A 26,103-nucleotide genomic window follows, 5' to 3' on the forward strand; every position below is an offset into this window, starting at 1 on the left:
CGTTTCAGTGCATACTCAGTTACCAGCCCCCGCTCTTCCCGTGGACAGGAGAACCGTCGGAGGTTCCAGCTGTAGACCACTGGTTCCGAGTGAGCAAGAGAGTGTGGGACTCCGCTCACCTCCATCTCCAACGTGCAGTGCGGAGGCATAAGGCCTTCGCAGATGCTCGGCGTACTTCCACTCCCACTTACCATCCAGGAGAGAAGGTATGGCTGTCCACCCAGGATCTCCGCCTCTGCCTGCCCTGTAAGAAGCTGAGTCCCCGCTACATTGGTCCATTCCCGATACAGAGGCAGATCAACGAAGACACTTACGAACTCCAACTCCCACCCAGGTACCGAATTCACCCCACTTTCCATGTTTCACTCCTAAAACCCCACTCTCCCTCAGCTCCAGGCCCCACCGAACCCGACGAACTTCCTCCAGAAATCCTTGACCAACCGTCCATCTACCTGGTCCGAGACATCCTGGACTCGCGGCGACGGGGTGGTCGGCTGGAATACCTAGTCAACTGGGATGGGTATGGACCGGAGGAACGTTCCTGGGTGGAAAGGGACGACATTCTGGTCCTGTTACTTCTAGAGGACTTCCATCGCACCCATCCTGGTCACCCCGCACCCAGAAGCCGTGGCTGCCCCCGCCGCCACTCGAGGGCGTCAGGAGCCGCCCCTGGAGGGGGGGTAATGTCAGGGATTCATCACAGTCACTTCAGTCACCATCCAGGATAATTACCCGATCACAGTCACCTGAGTACTGATCACCCGCACCTGCTGTCACCAATCAAGCCACACTACAAATACACGCACAGCACAGTCACTGACTGTCCGGTCTACCGTTCACTCCTACGAACTGTTCTGGACTCTCTCTACCAAATTCTCCTAGAACGAATTACCTGCTGTTCCTCCCGCGATCCTCCAACGACTCCGTGGAATCTGTTCCGCGATCCCCAACGTAACCGGCAGACGATCCTCACCCTCAGTCCTCAGATAAGCACCCTGGAATCATTCACTGTGTTGACACTCACCTGCCTTAACCTCACCTATTCCAGTCATCCACTTTTCCCGTCAATAAACCATCCTGTTTTGCCCTTACCTGTTGTGTCTGGCCTTGCTTTGTGACACCGTGAGAGCTATAGAGAGCTTCCTTATCCTTATGCCTTTGAAACACTCTCGCAGTACTTTGATGTCATACAATGATCAGTCTGTGCAGCGCTGCTTCAGATCGAACACACCTCTTCATAGTATTAGGGGCAGGGCCGTGCTCAGCGGCTCCAGTGCACCATCAAGACATGTTTGCAGGCCTGCCCAAAAAATCCTGAACACAAAAATGGTGAAAAACTATTTAACGGTCTAACTCCACAATTCAGTACTACATAGTTCACAGTCTTTGTAACATGTAGGGCTGTCAAAATGGCTGAAAAACTAAATTAGAGTTTTGTACTTAAATATTATTAATATTTAAAATGCAAAATTTCAGTTAGGGTGAAAAAAAGCGTTTGGCTTTTCTCCTGAGACCACAAGAGGGCGCATCAAGCAAAATATTACTAATGCACGTTTATTCAAACTAATAAAATAACATGACTATCTGTGAAAAAAGTGCATAATGTTTATAAACCAATTATAATGAAGTTGCTTAAACAACTATAAACAAAACAGCATCATGTATGCATGCACAGTTTAATACAAAGCGCCGAAAGCCAATCACAGAGAGTACTTTTTTCATTTAAAAACATGAGATGCAGTGGGATGGGAAAAAACCCCACCATAAAGTCTCGAGATGTGTTTTAAAAGTTGAACTTGCATTAATTTTACATGGCTTTCTAAACATACGGCTCTTTTGAGACACGAGTGCAACACTGATAGATGTCCGTCTAGAAAATGCGCAAAATATGCATTCTATGTGAATGGCTTGGTTTCAGTTTTGACGTAAACAAGATATTCTCTGCATTGATGTTCTCTTTTTCCGCAATATTTTTAATGAATAACGCAGCAGAACAGCATCTGGTGGCTTCAACTGGATAGGCTAACAAAACATTATAATGCAACGACACTTACATCGTCATCGCATCTCGTGCGCCACTGATAAGGCTGCCTCCTTAAATCTAAAATTTAAGATTAAATTAATAAATCTAAAAAACACCTAAAATTTGAATGCAAAAACTTTGTGGATTTTTATTTTAAATTCGACGAATATTTGAAATTTGAAATTTTTTTTGACAGCCCAAGTAACATGTTTTCAGCATTTCTAACATTTATAATGTGTTTAGAAACGATTCTCTGAATTGCCTTTACACAGACTTTAACATCTATGGAACCTTTATTTTTAAGTGTACAAGTGAAAAAGTTTCAATAAAATAATGTTAAATATACAGCTCTTGGAAGTAAAAAAGAACAAGTCATCTCATAGTTTATGGCAGCTCACATTTGATGGTTTTTCATATAACTGTCCCTTAATTTTTTTCTTATAGGTTATGTGTATATTACATTTTATGTTTCATCTTATTTGTTAAAATAATGTTTATTGCATTATTTTAGTGTCGTGTGTGTTACCATGATGGTGTTTTGTATTAGTGCTCCTTCTATATATTAGTATTTACCTCAGCTTGTGGAAAAGCTACTTGTGATGAATTTATTTTTTATTTCAATCTGTGAAAATTAAAATGTTGTTACTGTAATTTAACGGTAAATTTAAGGTAAACACATCAGCTTTTTTAAAAAAACTTCACTTATTTTTTCAGTGTTGAAGCCAGTGGTGTGCTTATGACAATCATAATTCACAATGCTGTTTCTATTGCCAGTGTGCAGTCTTGCTGCACTTCCAGTGTAGATATGTTGTGAAACTGTAAGTTACGGAAGGTAAAAGTATGATAAAACCCTCTCTGAGAAGTTGTACCTCTAAATTCATCCTTTTTACAGCACTGCTGCTATGGCTAAGAAATTAATTACTTCTGTTGTAATTATTTATGACAAAAGATTTTTTATCACCCAACCTTAGCTATTAGCTCTGCATCCATTTCACTGTGAATGGCTGATTCCCCTGTCAATGGAATAATCTTCACATATCACTCAATTGCCATTGAAACGCAACTGCCCTCAGGTAGTTTTGCCACAGGACGGCAATTGCAAGTAAACTCTCTGTCATCTTTGATATCTGTAACATGATATCTCTCTAATATGCATCACATGACTAAACATGCCTCGTTTTCAAATAAGTCCACATTACGGTGCGAAAATGGCATTTTCAAATTTCTATGTATCTAGATTAGACATTTCACATGACCATAAATCAGCCACATCGCAGGTGAACAGGTGAGATTTTTATTATTATACTGAGTTCATGGATAAATAGTTCTGTAGGGAGAATTCCCTAAAATGCTCCTTACATTCAGTCTGTGGACCAAACCCTTTCTTTCATTAGTGTTAAATATGAATGTTTTCTGAGAGACGCCCCACAGGGAAGAGAGCGTTTTCTCTACTGCTCCTCATCCTCCTCCTCCAGATCAGAAGAACCCATACATATTTTCTTCAGGAGGAACGCTGACTCTTTGCCCTCGTCAGGCTGCACTGACTGGTCCCTGACGGAAACGCCGTGGGAGACGGTTCTTTACACTTAATCTTCTCTGACAGCGAAGAAAAGCTGATATTTCAACACGAGATGAGGGTCATGATGAAATTGTATCAGGTGATAGGTAAAAGTATTAGAAGGACCAACAGATCTTAATATTTCAGGCATTTCAGTTCAACTGAATCCTAACTAAAACCTTGGCAACAGAGTTGGGACTTTCAAGTCACAAGCAAGTCTTCAAATCATATCCCAAGTCCTCAAAGAGTTAAAGTTAATGAGATAATTAAGTGACTAATTAAATGATGATTGAGCATTAGTGATGAACACCTGCTGTTATTGAGAATTACAGAGGATCAGATGTTGATGTTTTATTGGTTAAAATGATGGCACCATCATGGAGATCAGTGTTTGCTTTAGTTGTGCTCTTGACCCTTGACTGCTGTGTTAGGTCTTTCTTAATAGCAGTGCATGCAGTGTTGTGAAGCAGAGTGCTCAGAGCTATGCAGTGAGCAGCTGATAGTTAAGAAGGTTATCATGAGCTGATCTGATTACAATCAAAAGATGTTAATTGTTTATGTTTTGCACAATCAACCCTGTGAAACTACGGCACGTAATACAAAGTGCTGCTCTAATAGTTACTATAAATTAATTTTAAATCTTTGTAGTGCACATAAAAATTTGATCTCCAGTGGTAGTTAAACACACACAGAAATCAAGAACCAGCATATGAATCTCAACAATGGTGACAATCAACAAAATGCTTCATGCTGCAATGCATGCTGGGTAACACCATAGTAAAAACTTCCATCATGCACTGCAGCATGAAAAAATATTATCACCACTGTTGAGGATCATATGATAAGTGTTCATGTCTAAAAGCCTGAGCTGATACAATTTCTTTCACAGTTCAGTAATTTCTGAATAGCAGTCAAAAAACCAAAGAGAGCCCACCTTATGATGTTCATTCATTATGAGTTATAGGCAGAAAGTCTAAGCTTATCTGCTACTTCAAGGTTTGATTCAGTAAATGCACAAATGTTTGCTGTGAAACAACATTGCAATCACTTAGAAGCAAATTGCTTTGAATTAGTATAAGGGTCAAGAGTCCAACTAAAGCAAACCTTGATCACAATTATGGTGGCATCGTGTGTTTATGTGGTTTTTTTTGGGGTGGGTGGGGGGGAGGGTGTTCAGTTGATTTCATCCAAGGCTGTGGCTGAAGTCAGGTGTAGTTCTTGTGTTTCTCTTTTCTTCAATGATGTTGATTGTTAACAGCAGGTGTTCATCGCTAATGCTCAATCATCATTTAATTAGTCACTTAATTATCTCATTAACTTTAACTCTTTGAGAACTTGGGATATGACTTGAAGACTTGCTTGTGACTTGGAAGTCCCAGCTCTGCTTGGCAATAATTTTTGTTGCCACTAAACTGAAAATATACAAAGAACTGAATAAAAAGTTATTACTTCCTATAGACTGCAACAGTGATCATCCACCAGCATTGGTTCCTAGAGTATTTTTGCCATTCATTTCCTCTCTAGACATTTAAAAAAAAAATCAAAAAACATTTAAAAAAATATTCAAAATTTCAAAAAACATTTCCATGAAATGAACCAGTCAGCTACAAGATGAATCTCAACATTTCAACCTTTGATTTGAAGCCAGAATACTATTATAGTAACTGTGAATATAATTAAGTATAAAAATATATTTACTGGAAAGTAACCAGATATTGACAAACATACACATATCTTCATATTCATATCTTTCAAAAGAAAGAAAGAAGACTCAAATCAGTCATGTGCTTCATGGGAGTGGGTATACTTCTGAACAGATTTCACTGATTGGTAAGTCTCCCTTTAAGATTATGGGTAATGTAGTTCTGCTCTGAAACAATTCAGCCTGATTTATTTAAAAAATGAAGTAAAAATTACATTGATTTGTGTCTACCAGAGGCATCTACCATCACTGGACAACCTCAGACCTCATGGCTGGTCAGATTATTAACATACTGTTAAAAACTTTCATGAATGGGTGCCGTCAGAATGAGAGTCCAAACAGCTGATAAAAACATCACAATAATTCACAAGTAATCCACACCACTCCAGTCCATCAGTTAACATCTGGAAAAGACAAAAGCTGTGTTTGTAAGAAACAAATCCATCATTATGACGTTTTGACTTCAAACCTCTAGCCAAAATAACAAGACCATAATCCATAATAACGCTTAATAATGTTTTGATAGAGGACTCATGTTTTAGCAGGTTTGAAGCAAAAAATGTCTCTGCTTCAAGCTTTTGTCTTCTCCAGATGTTAACTGATGGACTGGAGTGCTGTGGATTATTTGTGGATTATTGTGATGTTTTTATCAGCTGTTTGGACTCTCATTCTGACGGCACCCATTCACTGCAAAGCATCCATTGCTGAAACAGTGATGGAATGCTACATTTCTCCAAACCTGATGAAGAAACAAACTCATCATCTTGTATGGCCGGAGGGAGAGTACATTTTCAGCTAATTTTCTTTTTTGGATGAACTGTTCCTTTAATGAAAGCTCATGGTAATGACTTTAATCAAAGGTTTCATCTCAGTTCTATCCACCATACTTTTTGGCCTCAATCTCTCTATCCTCCACTTTTTTCTCTTGTATTTTGAATTACATATTGCATTATGTTTTGTTTTAGGATTAAAGGAAATGTCCTGTAAACTATAGAGTCCTGGCAGAAAATGACTATTACCTTTTCCTCCCTCCCCCCCCCCCCCCTTTTTTTTTTTAGATATTTTTCTTGCAAAATTTAGAGAAGGTGCAAAGAGGCCACTGGAACAAAAAAAATCCAGAATATAATTTTGTCACTAATGTAACAGGAGCTGCTGTGGATGAGCTGGACATGCAGTGGGAAGCACAGAACGGAGAATCCCCAGGGTCAGATCATCACTGCGCTTGTCTGCCTGTGATTTAGTCACAGCTCGGCTTTGATCGCATGATGACTTCTGCCTGCAGCGGGTGACACTCCTCACAGGTGCTGGAATCTAAGTCATGTGCCAGTCTATAAATTATGAAAAGAGAACCTAATGCATCATGTGCATTTCAACACTCTAAGGTGAACCGGATGCCTTTTTCACACCAGTATCCCTGAAACCAGACACACAGAGAAAGCCTTCAGCAATGCATCATTCTTTTAAAGCAGATATAAATATAAATATTGGTGGTGCAGTGTTCCCTGTGACATTCTTTACCTGGATAATCTGTAAAAATTAAACATCTAATATAGAGAAGTTAATGCATACGATTCGTATGTTTAAAGTCACAGTGTATTGGAAGTAGAAACAGATCTTAGTGCATCCGAGTGTAATGGATTATTGAAAAATAAAGAAACTTGTAGGGTGGAAACTTGGTTCTATCCATACAGTAGGTTGTTGATTGTGATGGAGGGTGATCTGAATGTGAGTAAATCTGTATGATTTGGGAAAAAATGACATTTGTGATTTAAAATGCAAATAAATCATAAAAAAGTACATAAATAAATGTAAAAAATTAAATAAAAATTGAGGTTTGCTGTGGTTTTTTGTAGGCTGCGCAATTTGGTCAAAATTTTGTGATTACATATCAATTTAGCTATAAAATAATCATAATAATAATTATTATTTAAAAAAAAAAGAAATATTACTATTACTCTTTATTACTATAACTACAAATTAGAAGGTCAAAAGAAGAGTTCACATTAAGACCAATAACATGAATAAGACATTTTCATTTAATGCTGGCTTTAACACTGTTTTTTACATTCTGATCTGTGTGAGATGAATGAACCGGAATTTGAATCTTTGAGCTGATTGGATTTGATTGAAACTGAAGATCAAAGTTAACTGTTGATAAACCAAAGATTTATGATGGGACTTTTAACAAAAGTAATTTGCAGTTTGGTGATTTGGATTCGATCGTCAAATCTCAAAAACTGCATGAAAAAGAGCATCATGAACATTCTACCTAATATTCCTTTTGCGTTTCACAAAACTAAGAAAGTCAAATGGGTTTGGAACAACATGACGGTGAGTAAATGATGGCACTTCTAATTTTTTAGAGAACTATGCTGCATATTTCCGCACAAAATTTCTGACAGCTTCAGTTCCATACTGAAAATAACGGGACGTGCAGATGGACTCAAGTTACACATTTAGCTTAGATCTGGTTCAAAAAATCTCTAGCTTTTTCCACACGTTTTTGAGTCTGCCTTTTTGTTCTGCTCAATAGCAATCGCAAGGTTTAAAGAGAATTTTGGGCTGAACGCATGAGAAATGCACAGACCCAGACTGAACTAACTTAGCAATTTCAACGATGCACAAGTGCTTGAACAAGCATCTAGTCTGAACTCAAACGTCTGTATGGTGATAGCCTCAGAACCGGTAAAGAGTTTCACTCTCCAGCTGTTCTGCTGTTTTACTGTCTCTTCCCTTTAAAAAAAGGCAGATGACATTCTGGCCTGGCTGAAAAAAAATGTGTGAGAAGTTGAGGCTCAAAGGCAGCATGAAAAACCTCTTCATGAAGATAAAAGCCCATTCCTCATCATAAGAAAGACATCAGAGTCACCAGATGAATGAAGCAGTCAAGAGGGCTCCTGTCCAATCAAATGTACTCCTGCTACCTGACCTCATTTCCTGCATAAGAGCACACGTTCTCTTCAATCTATCGTTAGTAGTGATTGAAAAAAAAAACACTATTGCACAGTTTATACATATATGAAAAAACTGAAAATTAGGGCAACTACACTGAAGAATTGCAATGACAGGCGCATGCCATTTATTTAAAAATGCTCTTTTATATTGGTGTAATAGAAAACAGAAGAAGTTTTGTTTCATCTTTTTACCTGGTATGAATGTTTGGAAAAGATATATTTAATATTAAATAAAACCATAAATATAATTTGAGAAAAACTTATATGGCTGTAACAAATTAGAATTTTTTTTTTAAATTGGTGCAAAATATAATTTTATTTTCAGTGTGTCAAGATCAAAAAGGACATAAAAGCAGCAAAAAAACAACAACAAAAAAACATCAGAAAATGAGTCCGTATGACTTCAGTTGTTACACATCATCGGTTCAAACAACAAGAAAGGCAGGCTCAGCATATTCACATTAAGACAAATAAAAACAGATACAGGTTTACAGAAACATCAGATTGAAGCTGACACGCTTTGAGTTCAAAAACTCTTAAATGTTTTCCCATAGTTGCAAACATCTGTGAGTGAGTTTCTAACATCTGCTGTGGAGGTGATATCAATATCTTGCTTGCTTATGAAGTAGTTTCCTCTCAGTAGCTCTTGTGTTAATCACTTTCAAATGGATCTTCTGTAATGTACAATCAAATCAATCAGGGTTAAGAACGCGAACTGGCCATGAACCTCATCAGTATGTTTATTTATCTGGCCTGTGCTTACGTTTACACAGCGAAAGAAAAAAAAACATCCTCAGGTTCATTTTGACTTGAATGTTATCAAATCACTCTTTTGTGCTGATTCCCTGAAGCAAATGCAGATGTTCTGACAGCATTCAGCTGGAGAGACTGAACCTGCTCTATGAAGGCTGGAAGTTATATTAAAGGCAAAACATTGATACAACACCTTAATAATGAAATATTGCCTTTCCCAGGTGTTAAATATAGATTAAGAGAATGGTTCTTTGCAGTTTATACAAAATTGCCATATGAAACAATCTGTGCTTATTATTTCTGGACAAACAGAAATTCTGATAACAAAGTCTAACCAGCACTATACAGCCTGAGAGCTATAAATGTTCTTGAAAAAGGAAATAAGAAATGAACAGGATGTAAGCACCAGCTAATAAATATGTTTTGGACTGTCCACTGACTCAAATATTGAGATAAACAAGTGTGGTGTGATGGAAGTAAATGAGACCACATGGGGCCAAGAAAATGAAACGAGTCACTGGCGTCAGTACGAAACATGACGCTGATTGCTTAATAATAACTGCAACAGACAACCGAAAACAGGTACTTTCAAGGTCATTGCAAAATTAAGATTGAGCTCAGACGCTGTGCATGAACAATAATTCAATCAAATAATTTAATCGTCACGAATCCTGTCCATGGACAGGATGCTGTCCTGTCCGCTCGTCACCAGAGAACGCTCTTCCATTACATTGACATTCCATTACATTGCACTGATTACATACACACAGCTGCATCCAATGAAACACGCTTTATAAGCCTTGGACTTCCTCTTTCGGATTGCTGAGTAGTGTTTAGCGTTTATCACTTTGATAGCTGATAGCTACTTTACGGAGCCTGCCCTAGTTTTCATAGTCTAGTCATAGTCTTGCCTGGCCTTGCCTTGCCTTGCCTGTTTTTCCCGTGTTTTGATTCTCGCCTGTGTATTTCGGATTACCCCCTTCATCTTGCCGTTTGGACTCTGTTTGCCCCTGACTGGATTATTGCTGTGTACCTGGATTATCTCTCTTTGCCTTGCCCTGTTGGATATTGTTCACCATCGATCGACCCACGCCCTTTTACTGGAAACACTTTTTGCCAAGTACTCAATCTTGTGACTTTACTAGTTAAAAATAAATAATCCGTAACACTTTACATGCATTAACTAATATTAACTAACAATGAGCAATTCACTTGTTACGTTGCATTTTATTAATCTTTGTTAAGTAAGGGATAATGTTCATCCAGCCGGTTGTTATCACAGAATAACCCCCGACTGGGTGATCAGGAGCCCGACGTGCAGCAGAGGTTATTCTGCGATAACAACCGGCTGGATGTACATTATCCCGCTTATTACATGGCTACTTGCCACATAAGTAAATAATTAGACAAGAAATATTGACTTGAGGTTAAATATTTGAACGCAAAGCTTCCGTGAACACAGCAGTTGCGAGCTAACCAAATTATTAGCTAACCAAACACAAAGCTTCCACGATGAAAAACTGTTCCTAGTAAGAGTACAGCGCCGACTTCAGTTACCCGGATGAGCCTGTGTTATTCGTTTTTACCGGTTGTTCTCGAGGAATAACAGACCTCGGAATGTCACGACTGAATCAAGTATTCCACAAAGGCGTGTAATAACGTTAGTTAAATAAGTTACACTTTATTTTGATGGTCCCCCAACAGACATAATGCTGACTATAAATAACTTTGCAACTAGCAGTCAAGTAGCACTCATTAGAGTATTAGTAGACAGGTTAGGGTTCGTAGAATAAGTTGACTTGCAGTTGCAAAGTTATTTAAAATTGTTCATTGGTAGTTCATGTAAACTCAGGTCCATTAAGTAATGCATCAATAATGTATTATTAAATCTAGAAATGAAGTACATATGTAAAAAAAGAGAAAAGCTCCCAAATGTGTGTTTTCACAGTGATACCATAGAAGAACCATTTTTGTTCCCCAAAGAACAGTGAATGGCTCTTGAAAGAACCATTTTTTTTGTCTGAGGGTGAAAAACTTCTTAATAATCTAAATAACCTTTTTTCACTATAAAGATCCTGTTGTATAATGGAAAGTTTCCATGAATGTTAAAGGTTCTTCATGGAACCACAGGTGCCAATAAAGAACCTTTATTTAAGAGGGTAAGATTAATGAAGTAAGTTAGTAAACGCTAACTAATCTAAGTTAACTAGCGTTAACAAATGGAACTTTATTGTAAAGCGTTATCAGATGATCATCTGATCAGAAAAGCATTTCTTTTGAATGTATGTCATCATAAACCAGAGGAGCTTTAAAGTGGTTTGTGACATGGTGGAACAAATTCAGAAAATCTTTCGGAGAAGCAGCGCAGACCCTCCGAGACCTTTTGAAAGCCGTGCAGAACAAGATGGCAACAAATGGGAGAAAGCTGTGCTCGCTGTAAGAGGTAGCTTGTGTTCCCAGCCTCACCTCCGATGAACCTTCAAACGCCAGACGTGAAAAACTGAAACATTAGGAGACGCAGTGTAGCACGAGAAAGAGTGGAAGTCCATTCATCTCTCAATGTCAAGAATAACTTAACTGGCTTATCCATTAGGAAACTGATGACAAACATCCATACCCCCCCCCCCCCCCCCCCCACACAATACAACCACCCACCTAACGAAACACAAATCATCTCGGACTTGATTGTGAAAGACTCTGTCTAGAGGTCTCTTCTTGACCTCTCAACGTTCTCATTTTGCCTGTGCATGATTCTAAAGGAAGTCTGCATGTTCTGATTTAGTGTCCTGACATGTACATTCTCATTCTCATGTACATTCGGGGAAGCAGATGAACTGGAAAGCATCCGTTGCTTGCTGCAGTTTAAATCAGCACACAATCTGCACTGGTGCATTATGGGAACAACCTGGGTGTTCCGAATGTCTGCAATCCATTGACTTGGCTTTGCAGTTCAGGTGCCTGCAGGCCACACGCAACACGCTCACAGCAAACATGCTGCTAAGGGTGGAGGAGAAACTACGACACAAGGCCACGGAGTTCACCAGCCTGCAGAAACTCTCAGCGGCGGCGAGGAGGAGTTGTCTACGCCACTCATATGGTTCGAATGAATCCGTCATCATAAACTATTTCACGTGCTGTTAAAGGTAACAGAGCATATTTCAGATATGTAAATGGTAACCGAGCATGGTTTACTTTAGGAACTGTAATGTTGGCTTTGAGACTCTCTGTGGTTTTGAAGCTAAATGTATTGCTTTAGGTGGAAACCACAGAATATTTCATGCTGTTGCGATTATTTGGTGCTTTGAATAAGAATGTGTAGAGCGCTTTAAGCATGGAGCTGTTTGAACTGGGGTTTAATGTTACAAAATTGATGTATTTAAGCTTCTGGAAAAAATCAATGACAGTAAAGCCGTCACAATACTTCAACCACATCTTGCAGTACAATCCAAGTGATATAACAGTACAAGTACTTTACTTCACTGTTAAAAGCCAAAATCCTTGTTGTCAGACAAACTTTTTTGAATGTAGAAAAAGTTTATAAATTAAATTAAGTCAACTTTTAGGCCATTTAGTGTAGCTTACGATGTCACATGGGTTGGTGAGCGTCCAGCAGGCTGTTAAACATGCTCCGTTTGATCCCTGATGACGAATTAGATGTCTTAGCTCTATGTAGTGTTTTTGATAATCTTCTATTGTAAAAGTTGTATGTCACTACTGAGATTAGTGTTGTCCTTAAAGTTTCTTCCACTTCAGCTAGTCTGTGACTTGTTTTGACGTTTAGAATTAACTCTATATAACATTTTTTAGTTGAACTAAATTAAACTCATATGTTGAGTACACTCAAAAAGGTCCTACAATTAGTTGCCTTGTTCTGATTTTATTTTATTATTATTTTTTTTACATATTTTAAATACACACACACACACACATTGTTTTTCCTTAATAATATTATAATTCTTAATAGCTAATAAAAATAAAGTTGTGTGTGTGAAAGTGAAAATATATTACAAATAACACAAATATAATTATGGTACAATAAAAGATATACATTAATATATTTTGGCAAAATTCTTTACTTTGTTGTCTAGTTAAACACAAGCTATTTTCCCAGAATTTTCCCAAAACTGAATAACTACCCTCTCTGTGTCACTCACATACCAAATGTAATTCGTTTGATGTAACAACTGAAACAACTAAACATGATTTTCATTTCAAGATTATTGGAGTATGTTTTAAAGGAAAAACTATTTCAGTCTTTCTACTTCAGAATTTGATTTACAAGTAACACATTTAATTCAATGTGTTACTTGCCATTTCTTTGTAATTATTTGTGAAATTTACTACCAAGTACTGTGTCAAGATCTCTACAACATTTTTTCCCCCAGTGTAACAGGCGTTATATAAATGTCTGAATAAAGTGAACATTGGCACCAACAATGCACTCAAACAGTGCTCCTCGGGTAATTTCTTGATATGCAGCAGATTTTTTTGCAAGGAACACGTATTGTGTTAAGCATGGAAACGCACCTTAAAACATTTTGTATACATTTGAGTGTATGTATATGTATATATATATAAACATTGTAAGTTTTTTCTTATAATTTATGCTATTGCAAAAACTGTTAACCTTAATGACAGATGATTTATGATAACAGGCTGTTTATGATTACTACTATTCGGTTATTTTCAAGCTGAAATTGTGTGTAATGCATAACAGTGATTGTAAAATATGTATTTTAGGTATGGGAGTGGCATGGTTGTGGTATTTGGGTTAATTTTTGGGCTGTTTTCATTGGTCAATGGACTAGTTTTTGGCTAGTTTTGATTGACAATGGGCTGGTTTAGATCTGGCAACCCTGACAAGAGTGCTGTGGAACCGCCAGTATTTTGAGGCTTGGTGACTGTGATAAGAGCACTACTAGGCTGATTTATCAGCATGAGAAAGAACATATAATATTACTGCTTTTAGAAAGATAATGCGACTCATTTTAAACCTCCAAAATCACAGTTGCCAAACAAAGCTGGAATAAGTCCTTCTGTGAAACTTCCAGGAACTGTTAAATGTAATGAGCTCCCAAAATCTCAAAAGAGTACGCCCCTTAAAGCGGGAAGCTGCTGAGTCAGCAGTGGCTGTCAGTGCCCTCATGGCTTCAGCACAAGCTCAGCCGGCCACACACAGAGTGACCCTCGTGTGCTGCTCCTCATGACCCTCCAGGCATTCGGCTCACCTGCTGATCAGGGTCCAAAGCTTGCGCCCCAGCCCAGCCCGGGTCAACCCCAGCAGGGCACAGGTCTCCATCTGCTTCTAAGCTTTACTTAAGAGAAGAGAGAGTGGCTTCAGTGGGGTTAACCTCCAGAGGCGTAGTAAACTGCGTGTGTTTCCACAATGAAACATCTGACAGCTTTCCCGTTCACCCGGGGTCAAGCGTGATGGATAAGACCGGACAAGTGCTGGGGTGACGCCCTGATAAAGCTCCTAACACTGGTCTCTGCTCATTTCAGATGCTGTTTAGCTGTAGCTTGTGCATTTGGGGATACTTTCAAAAAAGAAGTATACTTCATTCTATTAATTGAACTTAAGGCAAGACACAACATGTGAATAATTCAATTCAAAATCAAAGTACATTAACACATTGAATTTTATATTACAAGTTTTCTGAAATGTTACATTTGAATATGCAAATGAGGCATAATCTAATTAAAAATGCATTTCCAGAACAGAAATCTGAATATTGGATAAAGCCAAGGTGTTTCATTTTGTTGACATATCAGAGTTAAAGGTTTTTATACGGAGGGGATTCTGGATATTCTTATAATTTTATCATCATAAATCAGAAAATACTGTTAAGAGTAAGAAAAAAAATTCACCATGTTTTAGGAATAATGTTAAATAAATCAGGTGAATGATATATAAATGAATTAAAACTGTAAAGTGTGGTGTGTGTAAGTTCTGAAGTGCATGAGAAACTAATTTTGAGAAGTGGCCTGTAAATACATGTACTGTCTAACTGACATCTACAGATGCAAAAGTGTAATAACATAAATGTATATTTTGTACATTTTCTTTCCACTAGTCAAAATAGTCTAAAATCTCAAAACTGACTTAAAAACTATGGTTTTGCCTGTAGTGTCTTGCCTTGAGTAAATTTCAAGTATATTTTCCAAAAGTATTTCATGTAGTATGTATACTAAAATTAATGTACTAGTAGTATACTCATAAATGTACTATTTTCACAAACTTCTTGGGACTAAGTTGTCCCACTTTTTCAGTTTTTTATAAAATTGGTGTACTTAAAGTGTAACAGCAGTAGATATTTAAAATATACAAAGTATATTTAGAGTACTAAGTTATAAATTTTTTATGATGTACAAGTATAGTCCAAATATTCTTACACTGTTCTGTATACTTGTTAGTGTAAACCAAATATACTTAAGTATGATTTTGTATGAATTTTGTATAAAGTATACAAGCACTGTAAGCACATGGACTGAATGTATACCAGTGGACCGAATGTATACCATCTTATTTTTTGTTTAGAATAAGTATAATAAGAGCACACTTGAGTAAAACACATTTTTTGTAAGGGATTGGAGGAGATTTGTGGTGCACTCAGTTTAGCAGATCAACTGACCATGCACTCAAAATATACAAACAAAAAATTTGAGACGTAGAAAGTTCTTCACAAGCAAACAAGACATTGCAAGAAAAAGAAAAAAAACAGCGTCTTCCTGGCCTGGACTTTAAACGAATAAACAGAAGCTAATTTCAAGGGCACTTTTAGAGATGCAGCTCAGCCCAGGAGGATGTGAACACAGCTTATTTTCATAAGAAACACAACATTTACTTGTTATTAAGTTTTTACATTACTTACCTGTTATTGGAAGGGCTGACGGTGGATTACTTCCATCTGAAAGCAATTAGAACGGCTTAAATGCTTGGTGTGAGAAATACGGCTTTCACGAGGAATGTTTTTGCTCTTTTTCATTCAGGGATTTTAAAGCTCTGGCCCTCAGGGGGAGCAGTGGTTGGTGATTGGCAGACAGCAGCCAGAGATGTCTGGGTTGAGGCAATTACCATTAACGAGCTAACCATGTTTACTAGCTTATCGAAGGGCAATTACAGTTGCATATCACAATTCTTAAAAAAGAATTGGTCTTGGGTATTCTTCATGGTCTGCTTCAGTCTCAGTTCCTCTGATCTAACACTGTATTTGAGAGCCAGATTAAACCACAACTGGGACAGTTTGAGTGAAACTGTGGAAGGTGCCATTTAAAAGACTTTGCAACACAAATTCATTCAAAAAGGTTAAAAGTGCTACTGTATTGTGTGATGTCTGGGTTAATAGTAACATTGCTAATATTTCCAACCCACACTCACTGGAAAAAACGCACCATTTCAGCAAAATATTATGTTGTTTCTTGCACATTTCACAATACTTTCAAGGAGAAATGTCCAGTGAGTGGCTCTAAAGCGAGTTCAATATGATTCAAAATAGACAAACTTCAATCTGGCAGTGCTCTGTTGCATTTGATAATAACATAGCACCTACACTAAACCCTTCCTTAAACTTAACGGATAGTGTTAACAAAAGCAAATGTGAAATAAAAATGCATTTGCTGAAGCAACTGTGCTTCTATAAGTTTTTGAGTGCTTTTATCGTAGCTCATGTTTCACTGGACTTGTACACAAGCAAGTGCAATCCTGTACCGGGTGAGCTATTGAGCAAGTTTACTGCATCAGAAAAGCCATATATGTGGAGCTGGTTATGTGATGCAAATGCCACATTGTATTAGTTTACAAATAAAGCACTGTGGTAAAATTGTTTGGAGGTCATAACAACATATGGACTGCGCAAAAATAAGAAATTAATTGATAATCTTGCCCACGTCATTATAATTTGTATGAAAAGGAAGAAAAGTTGTAGGTGTTTTACTGGCACTAGTGATCATTTCACTACAGGGAGTTGTATGTCCCTTGTAAAAACGTAATATATTTAGTAATAAATAGTATATTTATTTTTCACTAGGGGTAATGGTACATTTTTGGAGTTTTGCAAAAATGTTAGTATAGACACGTTTTCCCATGAGACGGTTGAATATATGCTGTAAATGCTTATTGCATTACCCCTAACCTGTCCTTATTTATTTCCCATGGGGTAAACAAATTAGGAAAAACAAACTTGGTCTTAAAGTCAACATGAAACATGTTCACAACCCATAACTTTTGTAATGTGACAGTGATTTTATCCACTGGGAACTTATTGGATAGTGAAAAGTGATCTCTATATGACAGATGGATGGAGGGGAAGGAGTTACAAAATAAGTCAACTTAGTGATATCAGCTAAAAATATGTTTCTGCGATGGAGCATGTTATTATAGTTTGATGAAAGATTACGTTTATTTTTGTATTCGTGCTCAGTAATATTAAATATCATCAATTCAATCTATATTCAGAAAATGGAAGTGTAAGAAACACCAAAATATTAAAATGCTATCTCTTTTTCTCCTATAAAGTACTAAACCCTAAAATGACTGTAATCTGGTGGAAGGAAAGAGCTGTAATAAGGCCAAAAATGGCCCTGGGTACAACAGCGGCTCTCAGTGCTGTTTATATTGGGTTTCCAGAAGCCATTAGACATGAGTGAGGTTTAGTGTAGGTACAGGGCATGTGGTTTGTATAAAGGCATTAACCTTTGGCCATTTCCTTGTAATAAAAGGAAATTACATTTGAACAGAGTTTTATTTAGCAGAGCTGAGGCAGTGTGAGAAGCTGTGAGCTCAATGAATAATGTCAAGCTCATTAATCTGAAAACACATTTTACCTCTGAACATCTCCTGTGATCCTCACACCAGTCCAACACATGGTCATTCTGAAAGAGACCAAGAAACACTCATGGTTATAATGATACTTTTTACGGTTTAGATAACTAAATATGAACAGTATTAAATAGAATGTAAATTTTATTTCATCTTTTAAGGTTGCACACACACTAGCTCTGACAGATGGGAATGTATAATATATATTCTGAGGGTGTGGGAGGATTGTGGTCAGATTAACATTGAGTATAATACAACAAACAGGATTTCTAAAGGCACTGTAGCGTCTGGAACACTCCAACACACAATATATATTTTGTATTGTGTCACGTAGTGCAGGGAAAGAGTTGAGGCGTAAATATTTATTAAACAAAACAAGAAGACGATCTCAAAGGTTTTCAAGCACTGTTATGTGAAGCTTTGAAACCTTTGCAAATCATTAGTTTGGAACCAGAGATTCAGAGTGTGTATCAAACTGCCAAAGTCACATGGTTTTTGTAAATGAAGATTTGTTCCATCATAACTGTTTTGAAATGTAGGGGTGTTCGATATCATGATTTTTGATCGTGGATGATTAAAATGTCTTCAAGATCTGCTTTTGAAGAAATTCTGAAGAGGTTCTGGTGCCTCTGTCTAAATATACTGTACAACGCAACATACATTCACATAAAATGTTACCTCAACAGTAGAGTTACACTCACAGGACACTGCACTTCACAATCACAAAAGTACATTATTTTGCATGCAAGAGCCTTGCCGGTTAAACATTTAATTTCAAGAACACACAAGGTTTACATAAAAACACAGTTGTTATTATTTACTCACTCTCATGTTGTCCCAAACCTGTATTGATTTCTTTCTTGTGCTGAACACAAAAGAAGATATTTTGAAGAATGTGGGTAACCAAACACCTGTGTCACGGTTATGTTCTGTTTACATAGGCTACGTTCACACTGGGAGCCTTGAGCCGTGATCAAATTCCGATCTTTGCTCAGATCTGATTTTTTTATAGCTTTTCACATTGTTGTTATAAATGTGGCCAATATCAGATTTCCAGTGTGAACAGAACATGGTTCTGAACTGACCCGCATGTGCAAAAGAACAATACGAACAGGGTTGCTAGGTTTTCACAATAAAATCTGCCCAATTGCTTCTCAAAACTAGTCCAAAACTATCCCAATTGTGTTCTGGGTGTTACATATCGCGTTAGTGGGGTCGCATTAAACGACGGAGTTGAAAAACAACCTGTGGCAACAAGAAAAAGTAGCCCAATTCTGCAGGAAAACTGTGGACTTGGCAACACTTGCGCAGCACGCTGTCATACGGAAGTAAACAGGACATAAAGTAAGCGATTATGCGTTTATTTATAGTGTTATCTGCCGCAGAAGCCAGTGAAATTATGCGCAGGCAATATGAAAAATAAAGATGTGACAGAAGAGTGCAGAGTTTTGAAACTTTTATGATACGAGCCCTCATATTTTGCTTGTATAGAGTTGTCACTGCAATACTTATGAGTTCTGACACATCACTGTACTTCCACTGACTTCCTTTCGCAACTGTCCTGATAACTTTGGGTTTGTAAAATCTTTGAAGTGACTCCCATGAGCACAAAATCGTGACGAATGTTGATCTAGACTAGAGTGACGTAAAAGTTATTTCGACATGATTATTCACACTGCGGTCGTATTCCAAAACTTTTGACCTGAATCGGATTTAGTACCACATATGGAAGAGGGACAAATCAGAATTGAAAAGATCAGATTCCATGTGGTTTGTGCTGTTCACACTGTCATGAGAAAAACAGATCTGAGGCACATGTGTGAGCAAAAATATTTGGATTTTGGGCCACATTTGCCTGCAGTGTGAATGTAGTCTTAGACTTTGAGTTGTTTTCATTTCCCGTTCTCCTGTGTAGTTTTGTTCCTTGACATAGTTTTCCTTAGTTCCCTTGATTAGTGTATTCTGTTCACCAGTGTCCTGTTAATTAAGTCATAGTTCCTCTCTTGTCTGTGTATTTTAGTTCCCTCCTGCGTTCATTTGGTAGTCGGTCGTTAATGTTAAGTTGCTGATTATGTTACCCTGTGTGTTAGAACTTCTTTGCCCTGTGGATTGCCATTAAATGGATTATTATTGAATCTTCATCTTCATCTCCATGATCTTCCTAGCAGCAGCGTGACAACCTGCTGGTCCCCATTGACTTTGATAGAAGGAAAAAAACACTATGGAAGTCACTGGGGACCAGCAACTGTTTGGTTACCCACATTCCTCAAAATAACTTTTTTGCTCAACAGAAGAAAGAAACTCATTCAGGTTTAAAACAACTTGAGAGTGAGTAAATTGCAGAATTTTCATTTTTGGGTGAACTATTTCTTTAATGTTAATAAAACAACAAAACATAAAGAGAAAAATCACTCACTGCTCTTGACTGAAGAACTTTAATACAGTTGCTTTAATAAGAATCAATGTATAATTGATATATATAGTGTTTTATTTTTATATTTGTTTATTCAAGTTATTGAATGATACTGCTAATTACACCTATGTACCTGAAAAATAAAGCACTGTTTGTTTTATTTGTATTTGTAATGTATATCTTTGTTCTTAATTTTTAATAACAAAGATAAAATAATGACAATTAATTTTTATCTTCGCCCTCTTTGGCCCAAATGTCTGCCTTTCTTTTTTATTTTCTATCTTGTTACCTTGTAAGGCTTTGTTTTTAAAATAGGGAAATTAGTTTGACTGTACTGCTCAGACAACTTGCAAAATAGTAAAACCAACATGACACAGAATCGTGATAAAATCGTGAATCGCGATTTTCCTGAAAAAAATCGTAATATGATATTTTTGCCATACAGCCCTTTTGAAACGTTTTGAAATTTAAATGGTTCGCTGCTAGCAGCCGATGTCTGTAAACCCATGAACCAGTGTGTATCAATATACAGTTGTGCACATAAGTTTACATAACCCTTGCAAAATGTTCATAATTTTAACAAAATAAGAGGGATCATGAAAATGGCATGTTATTTTTTATTTAGTACTGTCATGAATAAGATATTTCACATAACAGATGTTTATATATACTCCACAAGACAAAATAATAAGTGAATTTGTAAAAATAACCCCATTCAAAAGTTTACATACCCTTGAATATTAATACTGTGTGTCATTTCCTGGATGATCCATGACTTTTTTCTGTTTTGTGATAGTTGCTCATGAGTCCCTTGTTGGTCCTGAACAGTTCAACTGCCTGCTGTGCTTCAGAAAAATCCTCCAGCTCCTGCACATTTTGAGATCCATCTTTTCACTCTGAGGACAATTGAGTGACTCATACATAACAATTACAAAAGGTGAAAACATTTACTGATGCTCAAGAATGCAACACAATGCATTAAGAGCTGGGAGGTGTAAACTTTTGAACAGGATGATTTGTAAATTTTTCTTATTTTGATTAAAGATCATATTTTTTAAATTTAGTACTGCACTTCAGAAGCTACATAAATACATACATGTTTCCCAGAAGACAAAATAAAGAAAATTTAGCCTGATTATCCTGTTCAAAAGTTTACACCTTCTGGCTCTCAATGCATCATGTTGCTTTCTTAAACATACAGTCATTGTTGGAAAGTGGTCAAATATGCAGAAGATGCTGGAAAACCAAAGAATGTGCAGGAGCTGGAGGATTTTTCTGAAGAACAACAGGGAGTTGAACTGTTCAGGACAAACAAGGAACTCATGAACAACTATCACAAAAAAAAGAAAAAAGTCATGGATCATCCAGGAAATGACACAGTATTAATATTCAAGGGTGTGTAAACTTTTGAACAGGGTCACAAATTCAGTTATTATTTTGTCTTGTGGAGTATATATAAACATCTGTTATGTGAAATAGCTTATTCAAGACAGTACTAAATAAAAAATAACCCTGCAAACAAGCCACTTAGGGCTGCCAGCGCAGGGCCCCTGAAAATTTGCTCATTGGCAAAAACGTTGGCCCCTTAACACTGGCAGCCCTCACTTAGCCTCACACTGAATCTTGATATCTGTGTGAGTCTACATGATTCTGTCCAAATATTTTCTGCATAACAACTTAAAAATGTTTTTAAAATTAAAGCAGGACAAAATGTCATGCAGTGGTGCTCTCTGTAACAATGCATGAGGTGTTGTAAAGCAGAGAAATTAGTGCTATGCAGCTATTAGCTGCTGTTACATGATGAGACAGTCATCATGAGCTGGCCTGATTAGAATAAATATAACTTTTTTCAGTTTATAAGTTTAGGTTTTGTATAGTCAGTCCTGTGAAACTACAGCATGCAGATAAAACGCTGTTCTAATAGTTACAGTGAATGTCGCTTAAACATATGCAATGCATAAACAAATTTTACACCAGTATTAGCTAGACACACACAGACATCAAGAACCAGCATATGAATCTCAACAATGGTGCCAATCAACAAAATGTTTCCTGCTGCAATGCATGCTGGGTAACACCATAGTAAAAACTCCCATCATGCACTGCAGTATTGTCACCACTGTTGAGGATCATATAAGTCTTCATGTCTAAAAGCCTGAGCTAACACATTTTTCTCTTTTATTTCAATATCAAAGCATTACAGAGGCATTTTTTTTTTTTAGTTCAGTAATAGTTGAAGGTTAGTCAATAAGCTTAATTCATATAAGTTCATTCATCGTGAGTTATAAGCAGAAAGTATAAGCTCATCTGTTATTTTGAGGTTTTACTTCAGCAATACATGAATGTTTTCTCTGAAACAACATTGCAATTGCTTAAAAACAAATAATTTTGGAATTAATAAAAGTGTCATGAGGCCAACTAAAGCAAACCTTGACCACAATTATGGTAACATTGCGTATGTGTTTTTCAGTTGATTTCATCTGAGGCTGTGGCTAAAGTAAGATGTAGTTCTTGTGTTTCTCTTTTCTTCAGTGACGTTAATTGTTAACAGCAGGTGTTCATCACTAATGCTCAATCACAATTTAATTAGTCACTTAATTATCTCATTAACTTTAACTCTTTGAGGACTTGGGATATGACTTGAAGACTTGCTTGTGACCTCTGCTCATCTTTAAGGCATCTAAGAAAGTTTCAACTTTTTAACACAGGAGCACCAGACTACTGTCATTCATAAATCATGTCTACAATATATATTTGCAATGGGCCTTCAGTGGCGTTTAAAGCCTGAGGTCAGAATTCCTTCCAGCGTGGGGTGACATGGGCAAGAATGAATCATGAATGAGGAAATAAACACACCATAACCACAGCCTCAAACATACGTCAACACCTAACCAAACCTTGTTTCGGGAAAGTGGTGATGAGGATTTAACCATAGATAATGAATGATGGTCCAGAATGTCTGTGTTTAGACTTCTATTATGTCACAGTGTCTTCTGGAATGATGGGACAGCAGACACCACAAACACAAAGACTCCTCTGTAGCTTCATGTAAAATGCCATTTGAATGCTGCTCTGAAATGATGGCAAAGGCAAACACATATAAGAGTGATCATCATGCAGGCGAACGCCACAGTAATCCTCCAGACACTCACACTGGTAACCAATATTTATCCTCAGCAAACATGAGTCATGCCTCCTCTGAGGTCCCACAAGTCTTTTGTGAGGTTTAATTAGGATTTTAGGGACAGAGAGAGCCCATTGTGTGTCAATGAGTCTCCAGTAGTGGTCTCCAAAGGAATGCTGGAGCGTAACATCTTCTCAGATCACATCAAGGCTAAATCCTTCTTGATGAGCTTCCCAGAATAAAGCTCTCACTCCACACCTTCAAACTAAACCAACGAAACACTTACTGTTTCACAAACTTTCATGAAGAGATAAAAAATATATCCTCTTAAGTTTGTTTTAGATGTTTTTTCTTTAAACACAGAAAACAAGAAGATAAAATTTAAGTTAAATCCTTAGTCTTTGGGGCTGAAGACATGTTCTGCCCACTTAAGAGAGAACAGAGTATTTTCCCTTAATGAGAGATTTAGATTGAACCATAAAATCCATTTACCCAACTGATAAAAATGTTCTACCAAAATAAACCGACTGTAGGCTGCAATACATCACTGTCAAGGTATATTAAACAACCACAAGTAATCATCAGTGTGGTTCATGAACTGTGATGTGTTTGCTTAGATAGTTGAGGATAAATATATGACGGAGCTAAAGCTCAGCTCAAAGGTCTGTCTGTGTCACGTGTCTTCTGAAGTACAGCCAAAACTAATACACACTTACATCTTACTGACTTATAGTATATTTTAAATGTTATTTCATCAGCTATCAGAAATGCATCGTTAAAAAGGAATAGGTCAGCAACAAATTACAAGTCATAATTTTCTCATGCTCATTTGGTTCCAATCTCACAACGCATTCTTTTGTCCATCAGAACACAAAAGAAGAATTTTGACAAATGTTTCAGCTTTTTGTCCATATTATGAAAGGCAATGGGGAGAGGTGGGGCTTTCAAGTCACAAGCAAGTCTTCAAGTCATATCCCAAGTCCTCAAAGAGTTAAACTTAATGCGATAATTAAGTGACTAATTAAATGATGATTGAGCATTAGCGATGAACACCTGCTGTTAACAATCAACATCACTGAAGAAAAGAGAAACACAAGAACTACATCTTACTTTAGCCACAGCCTCAGATGAAATCAACTGAAAAAGAAGAAAAAAACACACACATACATGCAATGTCACCATAATTGTGGTGAAGGTTTGCTTTAGTTGGCCTCTTGACACTTTTATTAATTCCAAAATTATTTGTTTTTAAGAAATTGCAATGTTGTTTCAGAGAAAATGTTCATGCATTGCTGAATTAAAACCTCAGAGTAGCAGATGAGCTTACACTTTCTGCTTATAACTCATGATGAATGAACTTATATAAATGAAGTTTATTGACTAACCTTCAACTATTACTGAACTGAAAAAAAAGAATTCACACTAAACAAATGCCTCCGTAACGCTTTGATATTGACTAAAGACATGAAGACTTATCATATGATCCTCAACAATGGTGACAATAATTATTCATACTGCAGTGCATGATGGGAGTTTTTACTATGGTGTAGATTTAAAAGACAGTCATTGTAATTATTAGAGTAGCATTTTGTCTGCATGCTGTAGTTTCACAGGACTGATTATACAAAACCTAATCTTATGAACAGAAAAAAAGTTATATTTATTCTAGTGTTGGGTCGTTCTTGAATGACTTGTTTATTATGAACAAATCTTTAATGTGACTTGGGTAGAATGAGTCGTCTCGGGGAGTGGTTCATTCAGTCGCACATGCGCAACATCCTGTAGGTTCTGTGCTGGAACCTTCTGTACTCTGAGCCAGAAAGAGAATTGATTAGTTCATCCATCGAGTCTTCGGGTTTTTCGAGTAGATCGTTCATCACGTGACAGACCCTTAAGCTTACCCTATGCAGACTGAGCCGGAAAGAGACTTAATAATAATAACCAACTCTTTATTACCTTTGTTACAACATTCAGTGTTATGGAAAATAACCATCATGACAGAAATTCACACATTTAGAAACTGTAAGAAGTAAAAAACTACAATTTGAGACCAGAAACACATCACATAACTGTAAGAGTAAATAATAATAATCATAACTATGCACCCGTTTGTAAGGAAGCTTGTAAATTAACTAATTTCTCTATCCAATGCTGTCACGTCACGTGACAAAAGAACGAACGATTCGAAAGACTCGAGAGATGAACTAATCAATTCTTAATCAGAATGGGTTATTAATTATATTTCACCTAAACTGTTACATTTGGTTAGAGCAAATTGTTACAGATCTTCAAAATGTGAAATGCCAAAAATTTGTATTGGAGGTCTGGAGCTTTCTAATGTTAAATGTAACAATTTCTGGATTAGAAAAATCCTTATTAAGAAGTTTAGTTGTCATCCTAAAGCATTTTATAAGTGGAAAATAAATGACCCTTTTCTTTCTACTATTAAAATATGGGCCGGTATTAACAAGTTTCTGTTACCTAACAAGATGAAAGAACTTTACTATAAGATTCTTCATATGTACTATCCCTGTAATTCTTTACTCTCAAAATTTAAGTTGGACATCTCTTCACAATGCACATTCTGTCATTCTAATTTGGAAACATTATCACACTTATTTTTTGAATGTGAGTATGCAAAGGATTTTTGGAAATAAATATCTTGGCTTGTTTTCTCAGCCTACAACAAACTTTTTAGGTTTGAGGTAATTAATACACTATTTTTAATTTGGGAATCAGGATCAAAGGAGCTGGATGA

At 36.9% G+C, this 26,103-nt stretch overlaps 1 protein-coding gene across 1 annotated transcript in view; it reads right to left on the reverse strand.

Annotated features, from left to right (window-relative positions):
- Positions 1-21,426, reverse strand: part of LOC107569245 (anosmin-1-like) — a 76,001-nt gene extending 54,575 nt beyond the window's left edge. Inside the window, exons 1-2 of the mRNA XM_016255276.1 lie at positions 21,421-21,426; positions 17,814-17,861 (exon numbers count right to left, since the gene is read on the reverse strand). Of these exons, the coding sequence (XP_016110762.1) occupies positions 17,814-17,861; positions 21,421-21,426 (54 nt within the window). The remainder of the gene's footprint in view (positions 1-17,813; positions 17,862-21,420) is intronic.
- Between the last annotated feature and the right edge of the window lie 4,677 nt (positions 21,427-26,103).

The sequence above is a fragment of the Sinocyclocheilus grahami genome, unplaced genomic scaffold, assembly GCF_001515645.1.
Source record: "Sinocyclocheilus grahami isolate Dianchi unplaced genomic scaffold, SAMN03320097.WGS_v1.1 scaffold1326.1, whole genome shotgun sequence".
Classification (NCBI taxonomy): domain Eukaryota; kingdom Metazoa; phylum Chordata; class Actinopteri; order Cypriniformes; family Cyprinidae; genus Sinocyclocheilus; species Sinocyclocheilus grahami.